Below are 14,683 nucleotides of genomic sequence, written 5' to 3' on the forward strand. Positions count from 1 at the left end.
TAACCCGCGGACACCCGGTCAGACCCCTAACCATCCCGCCATGTGCGGTTCTGCGTAATTGAGTCTGGTCCCCACAGGGGCCAGCCGGAATTGGCCAGATACGAGCTGTCTAGAACGATTTTCGGCTCACCGTCGGCAAAATACCAGAGTATTCCCGACGGACACCTATACCCGCGGACACCCGGACACACAATGCACGACACACATATTCTTCCATCGGCTGTCGGATTTTTTTTTCAGTTTATGTAGCCTTGATTTCTGTTTTTTTCTGGCTAGCCGTAATAGCCGGAGATCTTTGTGATAAGTAATTTGACATTACATTATGGAATTAGCCAATTGTCTTTTGCACAGGTTTTACCGTATAATTTCCGGCCAGCCTGTATAGCCGGAACCGGATTCCGGCTAGCCGGAGTAGCCGGAGTAGACGAAATGAGTTCCGGCTGCTCCGGCTGTTCCGGCTGTCCGGCTAACTTCACGAACATCATATATTAATTCTCGTAAACTACACGGACAGGACCGAAGTGAAATCGAATATTTAAATGAGTGCTATAATGTATTCAAAATTGACAGGTAAATAAAATCAGACTATAGTTTCTTTACAACTATTTAAAGACAGCATTCTTTCCAACTATTTAAAGACAGAACTTTGTTCGTTGATGGTTATTTCATTAACATTTATGTAACGTTAAAATGATGTTAATATTCAATATCCATGTTCCTAAACAGCTCGACTATCTGAAGTGGTGTACATGTATTTTTAGTTAGTATAAGAAACGGTCATCTGATATTTTTAAACCATCTGATTTTGAGTATACTTCGTGTAGTTAAGAAATACGATACTTTCTAAACTTCCCTACGTTAAAAATGACTTCCGTTAATTAATAATAATCTACAAACAAACAAAAACTACAACTGATTTGTATGTATTTTCTTTGGATAAACTTGCATGACGAATCGTTTCTATTTGCCGAAGATTTAACATAAAGCTGTTGATAATTTGTTTTTATTAAATAAGGAAATTTACTGTAGTACAGCAAAGAATGTGTATGACATGTGACAAAGAAATTGAATTATCATGAATAATTATCCGATGTATTTTAATATTTACATTAAAATTGGCATAGTAGTCGAAATACCCCAAAAATACACGTACATCAGGGAGGTGTTTATGTACATAATTATGTAAAAGTCAGCGTCAAAGAGTGGTGCAATGTTATGCAAAGAAAGTCGCAGCAAATAAAGGCCAATTAATTGTCTGATTGTGTAGCTCTCGTTTGTTTAATATACAGGCGTCACGCTGTGCCGAATTTGGCATCAGATGGACACACGAATAAGGATATGTTCAAATTCGGATCTGATCGTAATAACATCGGGCCATTCGTGAAGGCATCTTTTGCCTTCGTATGACCCCTGGCTAAATTTTGCAGGCTCCGGCAGCAACTTCGTGAGCGGTCGCACAATTTTTGGTATGCAAAAAAATTGCCGGTAGACATTGCGAAGGTTTATTTTTGTGTTGAATTTGTATGCAGATTTTGCGCTCCAAAAGGCCGTCGTGAAGCCATCTTCATCGGTGCAATCTGGTATATTCCGCCTCAAGAAGACAATACGAAGGAAACACGAAGATTCCCGATCGTCTTAAAAAGGGAACATGACTACGTGAAGCCCCCGCAATACCGTCGTGTCGCCATCGTATTTTGGTACGATGTCATCGAGATGGCGGAGAAAGCAAATTTGAGTGGCTCAAGTGTTGCATGTTTATCATGGTGGACATATAAAAGGCTATCTTTCTCATATGTCAGTCTTGCACATCTCTACAGAGACATCAAAAGCCTCCATTATTTGCAATTAATTAACAATTATTTTCATTTTATTTCCTGCATAATTACATGATTTGATGATGAGTGAATCGAAGACAAAAAAAGAAGGCAGCAGCATTGCTACTTTTGAAAACGTCACAAAAGGTGAAATACGTAAAACACCGAAATGATCATGTAGAAACATATAAAAGAAAACCAATGACCATAACAAAAGTACTGAATATCTTATATGAAGACAGAGTAACAAGAAAATCACCTACAAGGGCCCGGCGAAGCAAGACAGAAGACGAACATTAAGGCAGTTCAGTCCCAAAGGGCTTTAAGGTCCATCATTAAGTCTCCCACTTGGCCCGTCAGATGTAATCAAAAGAGGAAGGAGTAGCGTGCAACTGTAAAAGTGTTGAACACTAAGCATGCGGTATACATGTATCTTAAAATAGTAGAGTCATAACCTCTTTTGGTAAAACATTTGATGACTTTAGTAAAGACAACAGAAAGATTACAATGACCCAAGATCTTACGAAGTTTGTAAATAACATCCCTGGCTAATCCCTTGTCGCAGAAGTGTTTTTAAATCACTATTAAATTTTGAGATTATATCAAAATTACGATTGTAAAATTTTCTAAAATATTTACGTTATACGTCGTACATGATAGCGGTAGCACTGTTTGAGTAGTTTGTTACCAGGTACGTATATTAATATACGTACCTGTTGTTACTTATAGATATATTTCGCTCGTTAAAATCCTTCACGTTGCTACAAGCTCTCGTTAAAATCCTTCACGTTGAGCACTACAAGCTCTTGCGAATCTAATTAACTGAGATACATATACCCCTAAGATGATACGTCTCCATCTAAATGTGGATACTTTAGTAAACCAAAATCAAGTCATATTATAGATTTTCTTGTAAATAGAATTGTTTTTTGATAGTAATATGAAGATTCAAAATAAAGTTTAAACGTGGTTTAGCTCCCAATACTATCTGCAACTGAAATTTGCCGTTGTTGGCCGAAGGTTTTATACCACACGTACGAACGCATCGTACGCAAAATACGAGGTCGTGTACCTATCCCGTGACCTTCGCGTGTTCTCCGGGTAACCTACTTGGTAAAAATTTGCATCTTTGTGGTGACTTCGTGTGTGTGGATTGGATGCCATCGCGTGACCTTCGGTAGGAATCGTGTAAGGATCGGATGCGATCGCGTGACCTTCTTTAGGCATCGTACTTGCTTCGGCTGTTGAGACGCTGTCAACCAGTTTCGGGACCATTTTTGCGCGAAGTTTAAAATTCCATATTCGTATGCCCATCTGGTGTCAATTTCGGGACAGTATGACGCCTGCAGCAGGATACTCAGGCAAATGAATGACAAAAATATCAAAATTATCTTATGTACTCAAATCACGCTAAAATGACATTTGTAAAAGTACAAGCATGAATTTAAGTATAAATTATATTTATTTTGAGTTTGAAGCGTAAATATATCTATATAATTATGTTGAACGAAATTTAGTCGCCGACAGAATCACCATGTACTTTTAAATCTAGTCATGTGACTTTAACAAACCCTGGAAGTTAAAATAACAGATATTATGGATATTGTATGATTGAAACAAACGTAAATCATTCATTTGACGTGTTCTTTAACGTTTTCCAGAGTTCACCGTCACAACTATGTGAAATGTGAAATCTTAACGCTCTAACCTGGCCCACGTGGGTCAAGTAAGGAAACCACAATTTCATTTTTTACAAGGAGAAAAGTTTTGTTCTATGACTGCCTAGTGTATATATTTTTGAGGACATTTACAGATTGATGAATGAAAAATTCAAAACGAGGAAATGAAAAGTTTGCCTGTGTCTCCCTTTCAACACAATGTATTTTTAACAAAACAACGTTAACTGAAAAATTTGTTGAAATGTTAAAATGAATGTGGATAGATGTGCGTTTGTTTGAAAACTTTAGAGCAGGTTATGATGGTATTACCATGGTTACAGGTAATTATCTTTGGTGCTCGAACTCGCAGGGTCTGAGAGATCGGTAGTTCGAGCCAATTAACAGAGGTTGAAATATTGTTATTAATGAGAAAATCGTATTTCACGGAGAACGTTGTCGCGAAAGTTATCAAATGGTATTGTATAGTTATTGTATGTTTCCATTCACATAAATATATTGGATATATGACAATCGTCACCCACTTGTTTTATTATGTATAAAAATACATCCTCTGCAGAGCAACACTTTAAAGCTACATTTAATAAATTTCATAAAAAACTAAATAGCGACATTTCATTAATAAATTGGGTTTTATATCGACTCCAGGTCTTATTTTGGTGTCCAGGCAACCAAAATGAGTTTTATTAGCATAAAAATGGGTAACCTCATTGTGGCGAAATGGGATGTACAATTTCTGTTTGCATGAGAAACTCCGCCTTCGGATCATCCGTACATCAATCTTGAATCAACAAACATGACTATAAGTAGCAGTCCTAATTTAACGGTATATTTCCGCATTGTAACGGATGTTTTCATACAAATTTAATCTTTGTACGAGATGATTACTTTCACTCAACCGTGCACCGTGAAGCTAAAACGGTTAAAGTGTGTTTGCACAAGAAAATATCATATTTGCCGGATAGCAACTTTAAAACTGTGACGTAGAGCATACACGAGCTGATTATAGTCTTCATTTGCATGTTCAAATTCGTATACGAACTTTAGTGTTACCGTGGGGTTTTCCGCTTAAAATCCTAATTTATGAACAATTTTTGATGAAATTTACAACAATACTGTGAAACAGGTTAATGAAACTATAGAATGTTTGATTTTTAGGCCGACGGCAAATTTGTTTTTACATATTTATTTAATGTAGCTTTAATGGAAGACGAAACAAATTGTCGTTGCTGAGACGTATTGCTCTAGAGAGGTTAAATGTATTGTGAGATCTTTCTTTGCGTATTAAAGAAGGTACTTGCTTTACAGGGGCAGGTCGGGGGAGGTTACGCTGCGTGTAGCCTATTAATTTTACATACTACATTTGACAAATATATAATTATATAAAGTGATTTTTTCTAGTATTAAATGTTCTGCTAGGATACAATTTTAACGATAAGTTTATGTGTCTATAAGCAAGGTATGGTTCTAAAACAAAATGTAAAGAATATAGTACTTATCATTATAATTCAAAATATACAGGACAGTTCTAAAATAAAATGTACAGGATAGTTCTTTAACTTTCTAGTTAAATTCCTAAGATATTCAAGTTCTGTTCCACCAAACTTTCTCCCACAAAACATTTTACACTGGGATCAGATCTCATTTCATTTTTTCCTTTCAACGTTTTAATCAATTAATATATATTTGGTTATCACACGGGGCAATAATCATCATATGAAGTACACGCTATAAGATATTTTTAACACAATTTGGAAATGTTCAGGATTCCGATACATTAAATTAAATAAACAAACAGTACAGTTTTCTATAATTCAAAATCACCTTTCAAAAATAGACCATATAACACTCAGTGATATTTTTTTGAACAGGTAATTATTTTTTCTTTTCTGAATTCATTTCAAAATGTACTCGTAGAATATTGTTTTCTGCTCTTTGTGCTGTTTGAAACAGATAATTATGTCCTTCCACTACCCGCTATAATTGTGTTCGTGGGGCAATATGGACTTACAGTTAAATCGACCCGTTTATGTTAAAGCGAAATTTTCAATTAATTAATAACTATCTTTTATCCATAATAGGATATTTCACAAACTTTTATGGCGGTTTGATTAATTTTGGGGCCGATTTGACTACTTTTGGGGCCGATTTGACAACATTTGGGGCCGATTTGACTTGTTTGCGAAACATGGCAAGCTGCTCGTGTGTATTGTCGTAATAACCAATACAAACACAACTTTTCTTATGGTTTATTATTTCTTTAATCCTAGACAGATACACAACACATTTGATAAGAATCGATTATTAAACATACATGCCTTAACTTATTTATATATTTTGATTACCGATATTACTTTCATGGTTATCTAAAGACTTGTACAAAGCGTTTTCAAGGTCAAGATAGCGCGGATCATCTCCAAGTCCATTGATAGATATATAGTTTGTTATATACATAAAGCCGACCTTATTTGTCGCGTCCGCCATGCCAACTTGACCTCCGTGGCCGGAATGGCCAAACATCAGTTGACCCTGGAAAATATAGACTTAATGGTTAAATAGTATAAAATAATAAATATGTTTTTTTCGAAATAATTACAATAAATGAATTTGATAGTTCATCGGTGTCACTTTTTTGAAACTCGATATAGAAATACATTTGTATCTAAAACATTGTATTGACGTTCCATTTTCTGCATGGCTTATTACCATATCTTCTTTTCTACCTTTGACCACTAAGAGGTGCATTTTAAAGTGAATTGGTCTACAATGGCCACACTTTCCGCAAGTAGTTCAAATATTGATTAAAACAATAGAAATGTATCGTTTTATCGTGATAATCTTATAGAAATATTTCTGTAATACAAAATGTTGGAAGAGTTGTTAAGTGATTTTTTATGAACATATTTATGACGAACAGTAATTTTTGTTATAGAACATTTTATTATCTGCTATATATTGATATGTCAAATCGGATCATATATCTAACTTCTACCAACAATATCCATACATAATTCTTTCGTGGTTTCTTGTCACATATGATACTTAATACTATCATCATAATTATGTATGGTATTAGACGTATTCCATTATAGACCAATTCACTTTAATAGGAATTATATATCGAAAATAGGTTTCATCTATATTGCAAATTAAATACACGTGTTAAAACAGTTGATCTTTTTATCAATGAAACAACGCAGTTCTACATTACTTTTGGGTTTTTCATGATCACCGTTCCTGGGCCAAACATGGAGTTTTCTTGCTTTATAACACTATCAGTTCCTTGTGACAGAGGCGTGGCTAGTTTCTTAACCAGCTCCGCGTTCAGTAGTACCTTATTCTCTGCAGTGCCACCATTTGCAAGTATCCCATACAATTTACCTAATCCCTCCGCAGTAGAGGTAACTGTGGCCGAAGTTAATGGCACCTCGCGTAAATCTGGGTTGTTGAACACTGACATATCCTAGAAAAATGTAATAAGGGGCATAAATAAGGTAATTATAAATGGGGAATCGTATTTGCATATTCGACAATAGAACAGCCATTATACCAATTGTTTCAACTGTTTGAAAGGTTGAAGGGGCGATATTTTATTTAGAGGGCATGTATACTAATAAATTACTAACCATTCGCAACCAGAACGGTCATTTGATTTGAATCTTTGACGTGATACTAAAATCGTAAAACGTATTTACAGTTCATGTAGTTTGATTTGTTTGCCTCCTGCTGAGTAAAAAGTATTCCAAGAAAGTCAAATTGAGAAAAATGCAGTAAGATTTTAAGAACAAAGATTCAAGATCCAAAAAATAATTTACATGTTATGTGGGATTAATGACTAATTTTATAATATTTATTACCATATTTTATTGCGTGACTAACGCAATAAGACCTATATTTTAGCATGCGTTTGGCCTCTTTTTTTGTAAGTGCCGTTTGGAATGTATAAATCAATTACTGTCTCTGTTCACTTCACATTATTTTCATTTTTAAATACATTTTTAAAATTTTCATTAAAATTGGCATCAATCTGCAGCTGGAGGCTTGCTACGTTAAAGATGTTAAAATATCGAAATCTATTATCATAATGATACTGTTGTTTATTAAACAATTTAAAATTGAAATAATTATTCAAGCGTTGTATATACCGATAATACATATATTATTTAATATATATTATAATTATATGAAGGGAACGACAAAACCTATACCATACCTTAGTAAATTCGACGACGGCCTTCGCAACATTTACTAACAAAGAATCTGGGAAGAGAATATAATGGCCGAGAATAGGAAAGTATCGAGTTGACATCAGTGTCTCGAGCAACATTTCCCACATTGGCTGGGTGTAGAGACGAGCAGCTCTATAATATTCACTTTTAGGTGTATTTATAAACGTGTCAAGTTCTAAAACGACAAAAAGCGACAAAAATATCAAATGCATATATATGCATATATACATATATGCACTAAGAATGTGACATGTTCTGAAATGACAAATGAAATATGAAAAACAAATTAAAAACTGTATTTAATGTGACTGATGCATAGTTGCGGAAACAAATAGAACAATTATTAGACGCATTTCTTTTTCTTTTTTAGAAATTTATTCAAATTTGTATTACAGTCGTGCGGAAGAGGTCAAATATTTCACATACATGCCAACAGATTGATTACAAAGACGTAAATAAACATAATAAAGCAGCATAAAATTATCACTTCTGAGACAGCATTGCATATTTTCTTTCCTAACTCAAATAAAATGCAATTTCTAATAAAAACAAAAGAGTAACTATGTGAGCTTTAATGTCCAATTTATGTTGTCACCAGACCAATGAGTAAATGTACATACATTGTACATGTACTTACCGAATGGCCCAGCAATTTCCTCACGGAAAAACCGAGCAATATCTCTCCCTTTTGGATCCGCCTTCCTAACCAGGGTATCCACATAAAGACCATACGTCACTCCATGATAACCAAAGTCTGTTCCTATAATTTGTAAGTTTTCCATCATTACTATTATAAATATTTATTCTCTTACAAAAAGGATCATTTAAAAGAAGTTAATTTAAAAAAAATTAAACCACTTTCGTCCAATCATCTATATCTTCAAGGGTCATAAATCATGGTTCTATTTTTCCTATTATAGAAATTCTTTGCAATGGCCGTAGCCTAGTACAGAGCTTTCGTGAGGAAAATGATGAATTTAAGATTCACAACGGAACCGTCAATTAATGATACAAAAAACAAAAAATGAAACCAAACAAAACAGGAGGCAGATCCCCGCGTGCTGCTTTCGCATTACCACATGGTTCTCGGTTAGACAAGGTTTCTAATTTTGGCTAATCTAAACAAATACCTTACGGGTTTTTTTCACATATTGACCAAACACCTTATACATGTAATGCTAATTTTGAATCATTCCTTCAAAAAAGTTTTGGAGTTATCAGCTCGTTTATGCCAATGATTTCAGTTAATTTCAAAGAACAAATATAAATAGGAACGACAACAGACGGACAGACAAAACAAAAACGACAACAACAAAAAACCGCAAGCAAGTAGACAGATGTTGTAACAAGACTTAAAGTGTCTCAGAATTAACAGCTACAAAATATCTTTTCATTTATTGCAAAAACAGAAAGAGAGGCGAATTAGGTGTATGAACAGGGGGACTGGCGGTAAATGGGCGGACGTACAGACAAACTGAGACGCAGACAAACACTATATAATTTGCTTCAAGACAAAACAAACAGAAAACACTATATAGTATCGAAACTTTTAAACTATACTGTCAGCATGTCTTTGTTTACACACAAGAAAGTAAAATAAAATGTACATTTTAATTTGTATCAGATAATCCGACAAAAAATAACTATACACTCCGAATAAAGCTCCTCGTCAGGATTTTGGCACTATTCTGTGAAAAGCACCAAAGAAGAGATCCCCGGGGAGCTTTGTATGGCAACAACTAGTAATAGTGCACCCTTTGGGGTTCAAATCGAAAGGATGACACAACTGTTGCAATTACAGTCTGTTAATACTATTTACATTTGTACAATAATGACGTGTATCAAAACACAATTAAAAATTGTGGAGTTCCCATTGTGCATTGTACTGTGAAAAATCGTTACATAATTAAAACAATACTTGAAGGGAAAACTTGAATACCTGCAGGCCAAACTGTGCCTTGTGCGGCCAAAACCCGCTCAACTTTATCAGGATTGTCGACAATATCCCGAAGATGTAAATACTCGTCAAGCAGTGGTAGACCTGCCTAGAAAACGAAACAAAAATAAAACAATCAGCGCTGTTATAAACATAGTACTCAATATGATCATCATAGTTTTTAGCTCGAGCTAATGCAATCACCCATTTGTCGTCGTCCCTGTGGTTAAGTTTTTGCGTGTAAACTTGTATCTCCATAACTACTGAAGGGAATGGAACTTCACACACTTGTTCTTCAGTATCTAACATGATTGGCACAAGCTCCATAGCTCTGATTTGCTTTTTTTTTGCATAATTATGCCCCCTTTTCGACTTAGAAATTCTTGGTTAAGTTTTTGCATGCAAGCTGGTATCTCTATACTACGGAAGGTAATGGATTGAAACTTCACACACTTGTTATCTGTGATTATCTAACATGATTGGCCAAGTCCCATAACTCTGTTTGCTTTTTTGCATAATTATGTCCCCTTTTCTACTTAGAGATTTTTGGTTAAGTTTTTGCGTGCAAGCTGGTATCTCCATAACTACTGAAGGGAACGGATTGAAACTTCACACACTTGTTCTCTGTGTTTATCGAACATGATTGGCATAAGTCCCATAACTCTGATTTGATTTTTTGCATAATTATGCCTTTTTTCGACTTAGAAATTCTTGGTTAAGTTTTTGCATGCAAGCTGGTTTCTCCATAACTACTAAAGGGAATGGATTGAAACTTCACACACTTGTTCTCTGTGATTATCTAACATGATTGGCACAAGTTCCATAACTCTGATTTGCCTTTTTGCATAATTATGCCCCTTTTTCAACTTAAAAAATCTTGCTTAAGTGTTTGCTTGCAAGCTGGTATCTCCATAACTACTTAAGGAAATGGATTGAAACTTCACACACTTGTTCTCTGTGATTATTTAACATGATTGGCACAAGTCCCATAATTCTGGGGGGGGGGGGGGGTGGTCATAATTATGCACATTTTTCGGCTTAGAAATTCTTGGTAAAATTTTTGCTTGTAAGCTGGTATCTCCATAACTACTGAAGGGTTTGTGTTTTTTTTAACGGTTTTATGCATTCATAATAATAAAGCAGTGATTTACTCGATAAAACATCTTAATAACAAGCCTTTGTACTTTTTGGGACAATTTTATGTATTCATATAGGTAGCATTAGTATACTCAATGAAACAAACTTTGTTTCCAGAATTTTGTGACAACTTTTCGAATAGTCGAGCGTTACTGTCCTCTGACAGTTCTTGTTATAATTATTGTTCTTATCTTAGTATGACTGATATTACTTTATTATGGTTGTTTTATTATTATCTTCATCTTCAGCGTCAACATTACTGTTTTATCATTATCATTTATCATTTATACTTTATTTTTTAAAATATATTTATATTATATTACATGAATAACAAGATTTTACAACATATTTTAGGTCAGATCAATGCGACTAGCACCTTTGATTACCATCATCATTTTTATCACCGCCATCATCATCATCATCATCCGCAGCAGCAGCATCCTAGCAATCCTCCTCTTCCTTATCATCATCATTCTCTTCAATCATCATCATTATCATAACAATCATCATCATCACTATTATTATAACTATTGCTACCAAAGTCAATTACTATTAGTGTCGTAATCATCATCATCATCCTCATCATCATCATCACGACCATCATCATTATTAATACTACTAGAGTCTATACTATTGTTGTTATTGTCATCATCATCATCATCATCATTATCATAATCATTAGTATAATTTTAGCAAGGATTGTGGATATTTACTCCTGCAAATGATATAAATAAAATAAATTAGCTATATCAAAATTAAAACCTTTTACCAAATAAATCTTACTTGGTGACTCAGCAGCATTTCTACAGTGATGTTTCCTTTATCCTTCTGTCCAAACTCTGGCCAATAGTCAGCAACAGGACGTTTGTAGTCTAAATATCCTCTATGTGTGTTTGAAATTATAGAAATATATAACTTGTTATGACCTAAAGTGTGTTATTTTGGTTTATACAGAATTTATTTTAGTTTGATTGTGTCGGAAGCTATAAGCCTATGGACACACTTTCGAATCCGTTCCAGGAACCGACCAGTATTGTGCAATGAGTGTAAAGTTTCTTGCTCAAGGAAACAACGACTTGCCCATAACGGGTTTGAACCAAGGCGGATAGCTTGAAGAATTAGTGTGAAGAAATGCGTTATTTTGTCAAAATTGTAAAACAATTTTTGAAAAGATCATTCGTTATTGATGCGTAGTTATAATGTAAATAATGATTTGTATTGAATCCTGGATACGGATATAAAGATGAAATTATGAAGATGGTCGGCCAACATTATAGAACCTGGCCAGACAGTTTGTTTGAATGTAAAGGCTGGCATTTCTTTATACTTGTGGCAAAGTATGAACAACTCTGGCAGAAGTATGACTAATTCTTTAAGACATTGTTAACAGTGTTGGTATCAATACTTTTATAGCAGATGGTGATCGTCCGTTATTTCTTATGAACTAAAGTAATATCGTATTGCGTATAAAAGATATAGCTCAAAAACCATTAAAATACTTACAGGTCTACCATTTTCGCTACAATAACAGCGGCTACCCCTTTCGACGCAGAGAAAGCCATAGTAAGTGTGCTCTTATCCCAAGGTCGTACAGCTTCGTTATCCGCATAACCGCCCCACATATTGAACACGCACTGGCCCTTGTGGAAGACCGCAAATGAACCTCCTCGTTCCTTTCCATTTAGTAAGTTTTGTCTGGATGAAAATTCATATATAAATGAGCCGTAATAATAACCAACATAATTGGTTTGCGCAGTCTGATCAGGATCCATGCTGTTCGCTATCAGTTTCTCTACTTAAAATAGAGTTGGTAAGCGAACAGCATGGTTCCTGATCAGACTGCGCGGATGCGCAGGCTGGTCTGGATCCATGCTGGTCGCAAACGCACTATGTTGGTTTTGTCGTGACGCGGCTCAAATGATATTGAATTGCAATGAAATTCGTATAATTGTTTGAAATAGTAGAGAGGGCTAGACGACGTTGACAATATTCAGTTATCCTACGAAACTGACTATCAAATAGTTACTATAACAGATGCTTATAGTCTGATATTTCACACATTTGACCTTTATTAAAGAGACTCCACTGATGTGTTCTGACATAACGGGAATGGAAATAATATTTCGAGATTAATGTTTCATTTGATGTAGGTGCAAAATTTCAGTTCATTAGCTGACCCCGTTTTTTTCAGAATAATTATTCATATCGTGAAAAATGACCGAAAAACGAAAAGCGTTGCAACGCTTTTCACACAAATCGGGCTGAGAATAGCACAACACTATGATTATCAATTTATTTTAGAGTATTTCCTAATTACCTTTTGTACGTATTTCTGTAAGTGCCCAACTGATCCATGAAGGAAATCCAATTTTACGTAACTAGGCTTTTGGTCCTACTTTATATATGTGCATTTTTTGTCACAATTGATTAGTTAAAACGACTAAATAAGCATGAGGTAAAAACAGTGCTTTGCTTTAATACTTCTTTTTCAAATAATCAAAAGAAATCATAATTGGCGATAGTGAATACTTGTAGCCTAAGTTGTTTTTTGTGTGTGTACTAGAGCCATACATACTTGTGGTTGGCTATACTGCAGCTACTCAACAACCGCTTTTATTCTGATATTCCAAGAGTTTTAATATAGCAATATTAACTTATTTTCAGAGATTACTTAAAACAGCTGCTGATGAATGATAGCATTAAACATATTTAAAACAGCGGCTGGTGAATTATGGCATTAAACATATTTAAAACAGCCGATGATGAATAATGGCATTAAACATTTTTGAAACAGCTGCTGATGAATACTGGCATTAAACATATTTAATACTGCTGCTGATGAATAATGGCATTAAGCATATTTAAAACAGATGCTGATGAATAATGGCATTAAACATACTATCACCAGCCTAAAGTATCGCTGTAATAATGTATCCCCTTCCTCAAGACTCGAACTTGTCTGTCGACACCAAGTCTAAGCTCCTCCTTCTGCATTGTTCTGAGTGAATCTAGCGAGCTGTGATGATAAAGAGTATATAGATGTATTTAAAAAAACAACAACAAAAGCATATATATACATGAATATACTTGCCTGAATACATCTGCAACCGGTTTAAATTCAGGATGGTAATACCCATCAAAAACTAAAGGTTTTTTCTCCTCAAATGTTCTCCGCAGAAAGTAAAACGTTACTAGCACAAAACATAATGTTAGTCCATAACTTAATATTCCCATAGCGGACATAAATAAACGTCGATTTAAATGGGGAATAGCAATGTGTATTTATGTTCACTATTGTATAATTCACAAAAATGGTAACCACACGTTTATTTTGCTTTGTTTTGCTTGGAACAAAATGGCTTATCTGTTACATCATCAACTTTTTGACACGTAGGAAGTCATATGAAAATAATAACTCGCTGTTATTAATAGTACAAAATATAAATTTCCCCTTTAATTTGAATAATGTTACTAATTTTTATATCTGTTTATAAGTGCAGCCATCCTGTTAATCTGGAAAGTTGTTTATTTTCGGTTTCCTCAGTATATACTTGTATACTTTATGTACATTTCTTAAAAAAATGAACAAATCTCACAATCTGAAAGGCACAGCATACTCGACATACGCAGTAGGATGTGATAAAGCAAATTTCATATATAAATCAATGACTTTATGTGATATCGTTAAGATAGTAGTACATATACATGTGACCATCAAATTTTATCAATTTATATCTGAATGGTTTCAAGCTAGGCCATGTAGGCCAACAAAGGAAACTGGTCACAAGATATATAGGCTTGTAATCAAGATAGGCCAGTAACGAGAACACCGTTGTCTAAATGACATGGTACAAAATATCGCCGCGTGTGCGCTAAATAATAATGTCATTT

At 34.6% G+C, this 14,683-nt stretch overlaps 1 protein-coding gene across 1 annotated transcript; it reads right to left on the reverse strand.

Annotated features, from left to right (window-relative positions):
- Positions 1-5,723: 5,723 nt before the first annotated feature.
- LOC132733341 (beta-lactamase domain-containing protein 2-like) lies at positions 5,724-14,297 on the reverse strand. Its single transcript, XM_060719979.1, has 8 exons — positions 13,884-14,297; positions 12,296-12,487; positions 11,576-11,675; positions 9,659-9,764; positions 8,357-8,479; positions 7,704-7,894; positions 6,702-6,953; positions 5,724-6,019 (listed from the first exon to the last, which is right to left on the reverse strand). Exons 1-8 carry the CDS (start codon positions 14,033-14,035, stop codon positions 5,819-5,821), a joined length of 1,317 nt encoding a protein of 438 aa, XP_060575962.1. The 5' UTR covers positions 14,036-14,297; the 3' UTR covers positions 5,724-5,818.
- Between the last annotated feature and the right edge of the window lie 386 nt (positions 14,298-14,683).

The sequence above is a fragment of the Ruditapes philippinarum genome, unplaced genomic scaffold (assembly GCF_026571515.1).
Source record: "Ruditapes philippinarum isolate M1 unplaced genomic scaffold, ASM2657151v2 ctg15649_1_1_1_1, whole genome shotgun sequence".
Taxonomy (NCBI): Eukaryota; Metazoa; Mollusca; class Bivalvia; order Venerida; family Veneridae; genus Ruditapes; species Ruditapes philippinarum.

Bases quoted from the DNA above. Each gene is read 5' to 3' on its own strand.
- LOC132733341 (XM_060719979.1), bottom strand. From the start codon at position 14,035: ATGTCCGCTATGGGAATATTAAGTTATGGACTAACATTATGTTTTGTG. The intron at 11,676-12,295 runs GTAAGTATTTTA...AAACACACATAG, and splicing joins GTAGCGAAAATGGTAGACCT to AGGATATTTAGACTACAAAC. The intron at 6,020-6,701 runs GTAATGTAGAAC...TATATTTTCCAG, and splicing joins TGATCATGAAAAACCCAAAA to GGTCAACTGATGTTTGGCCA.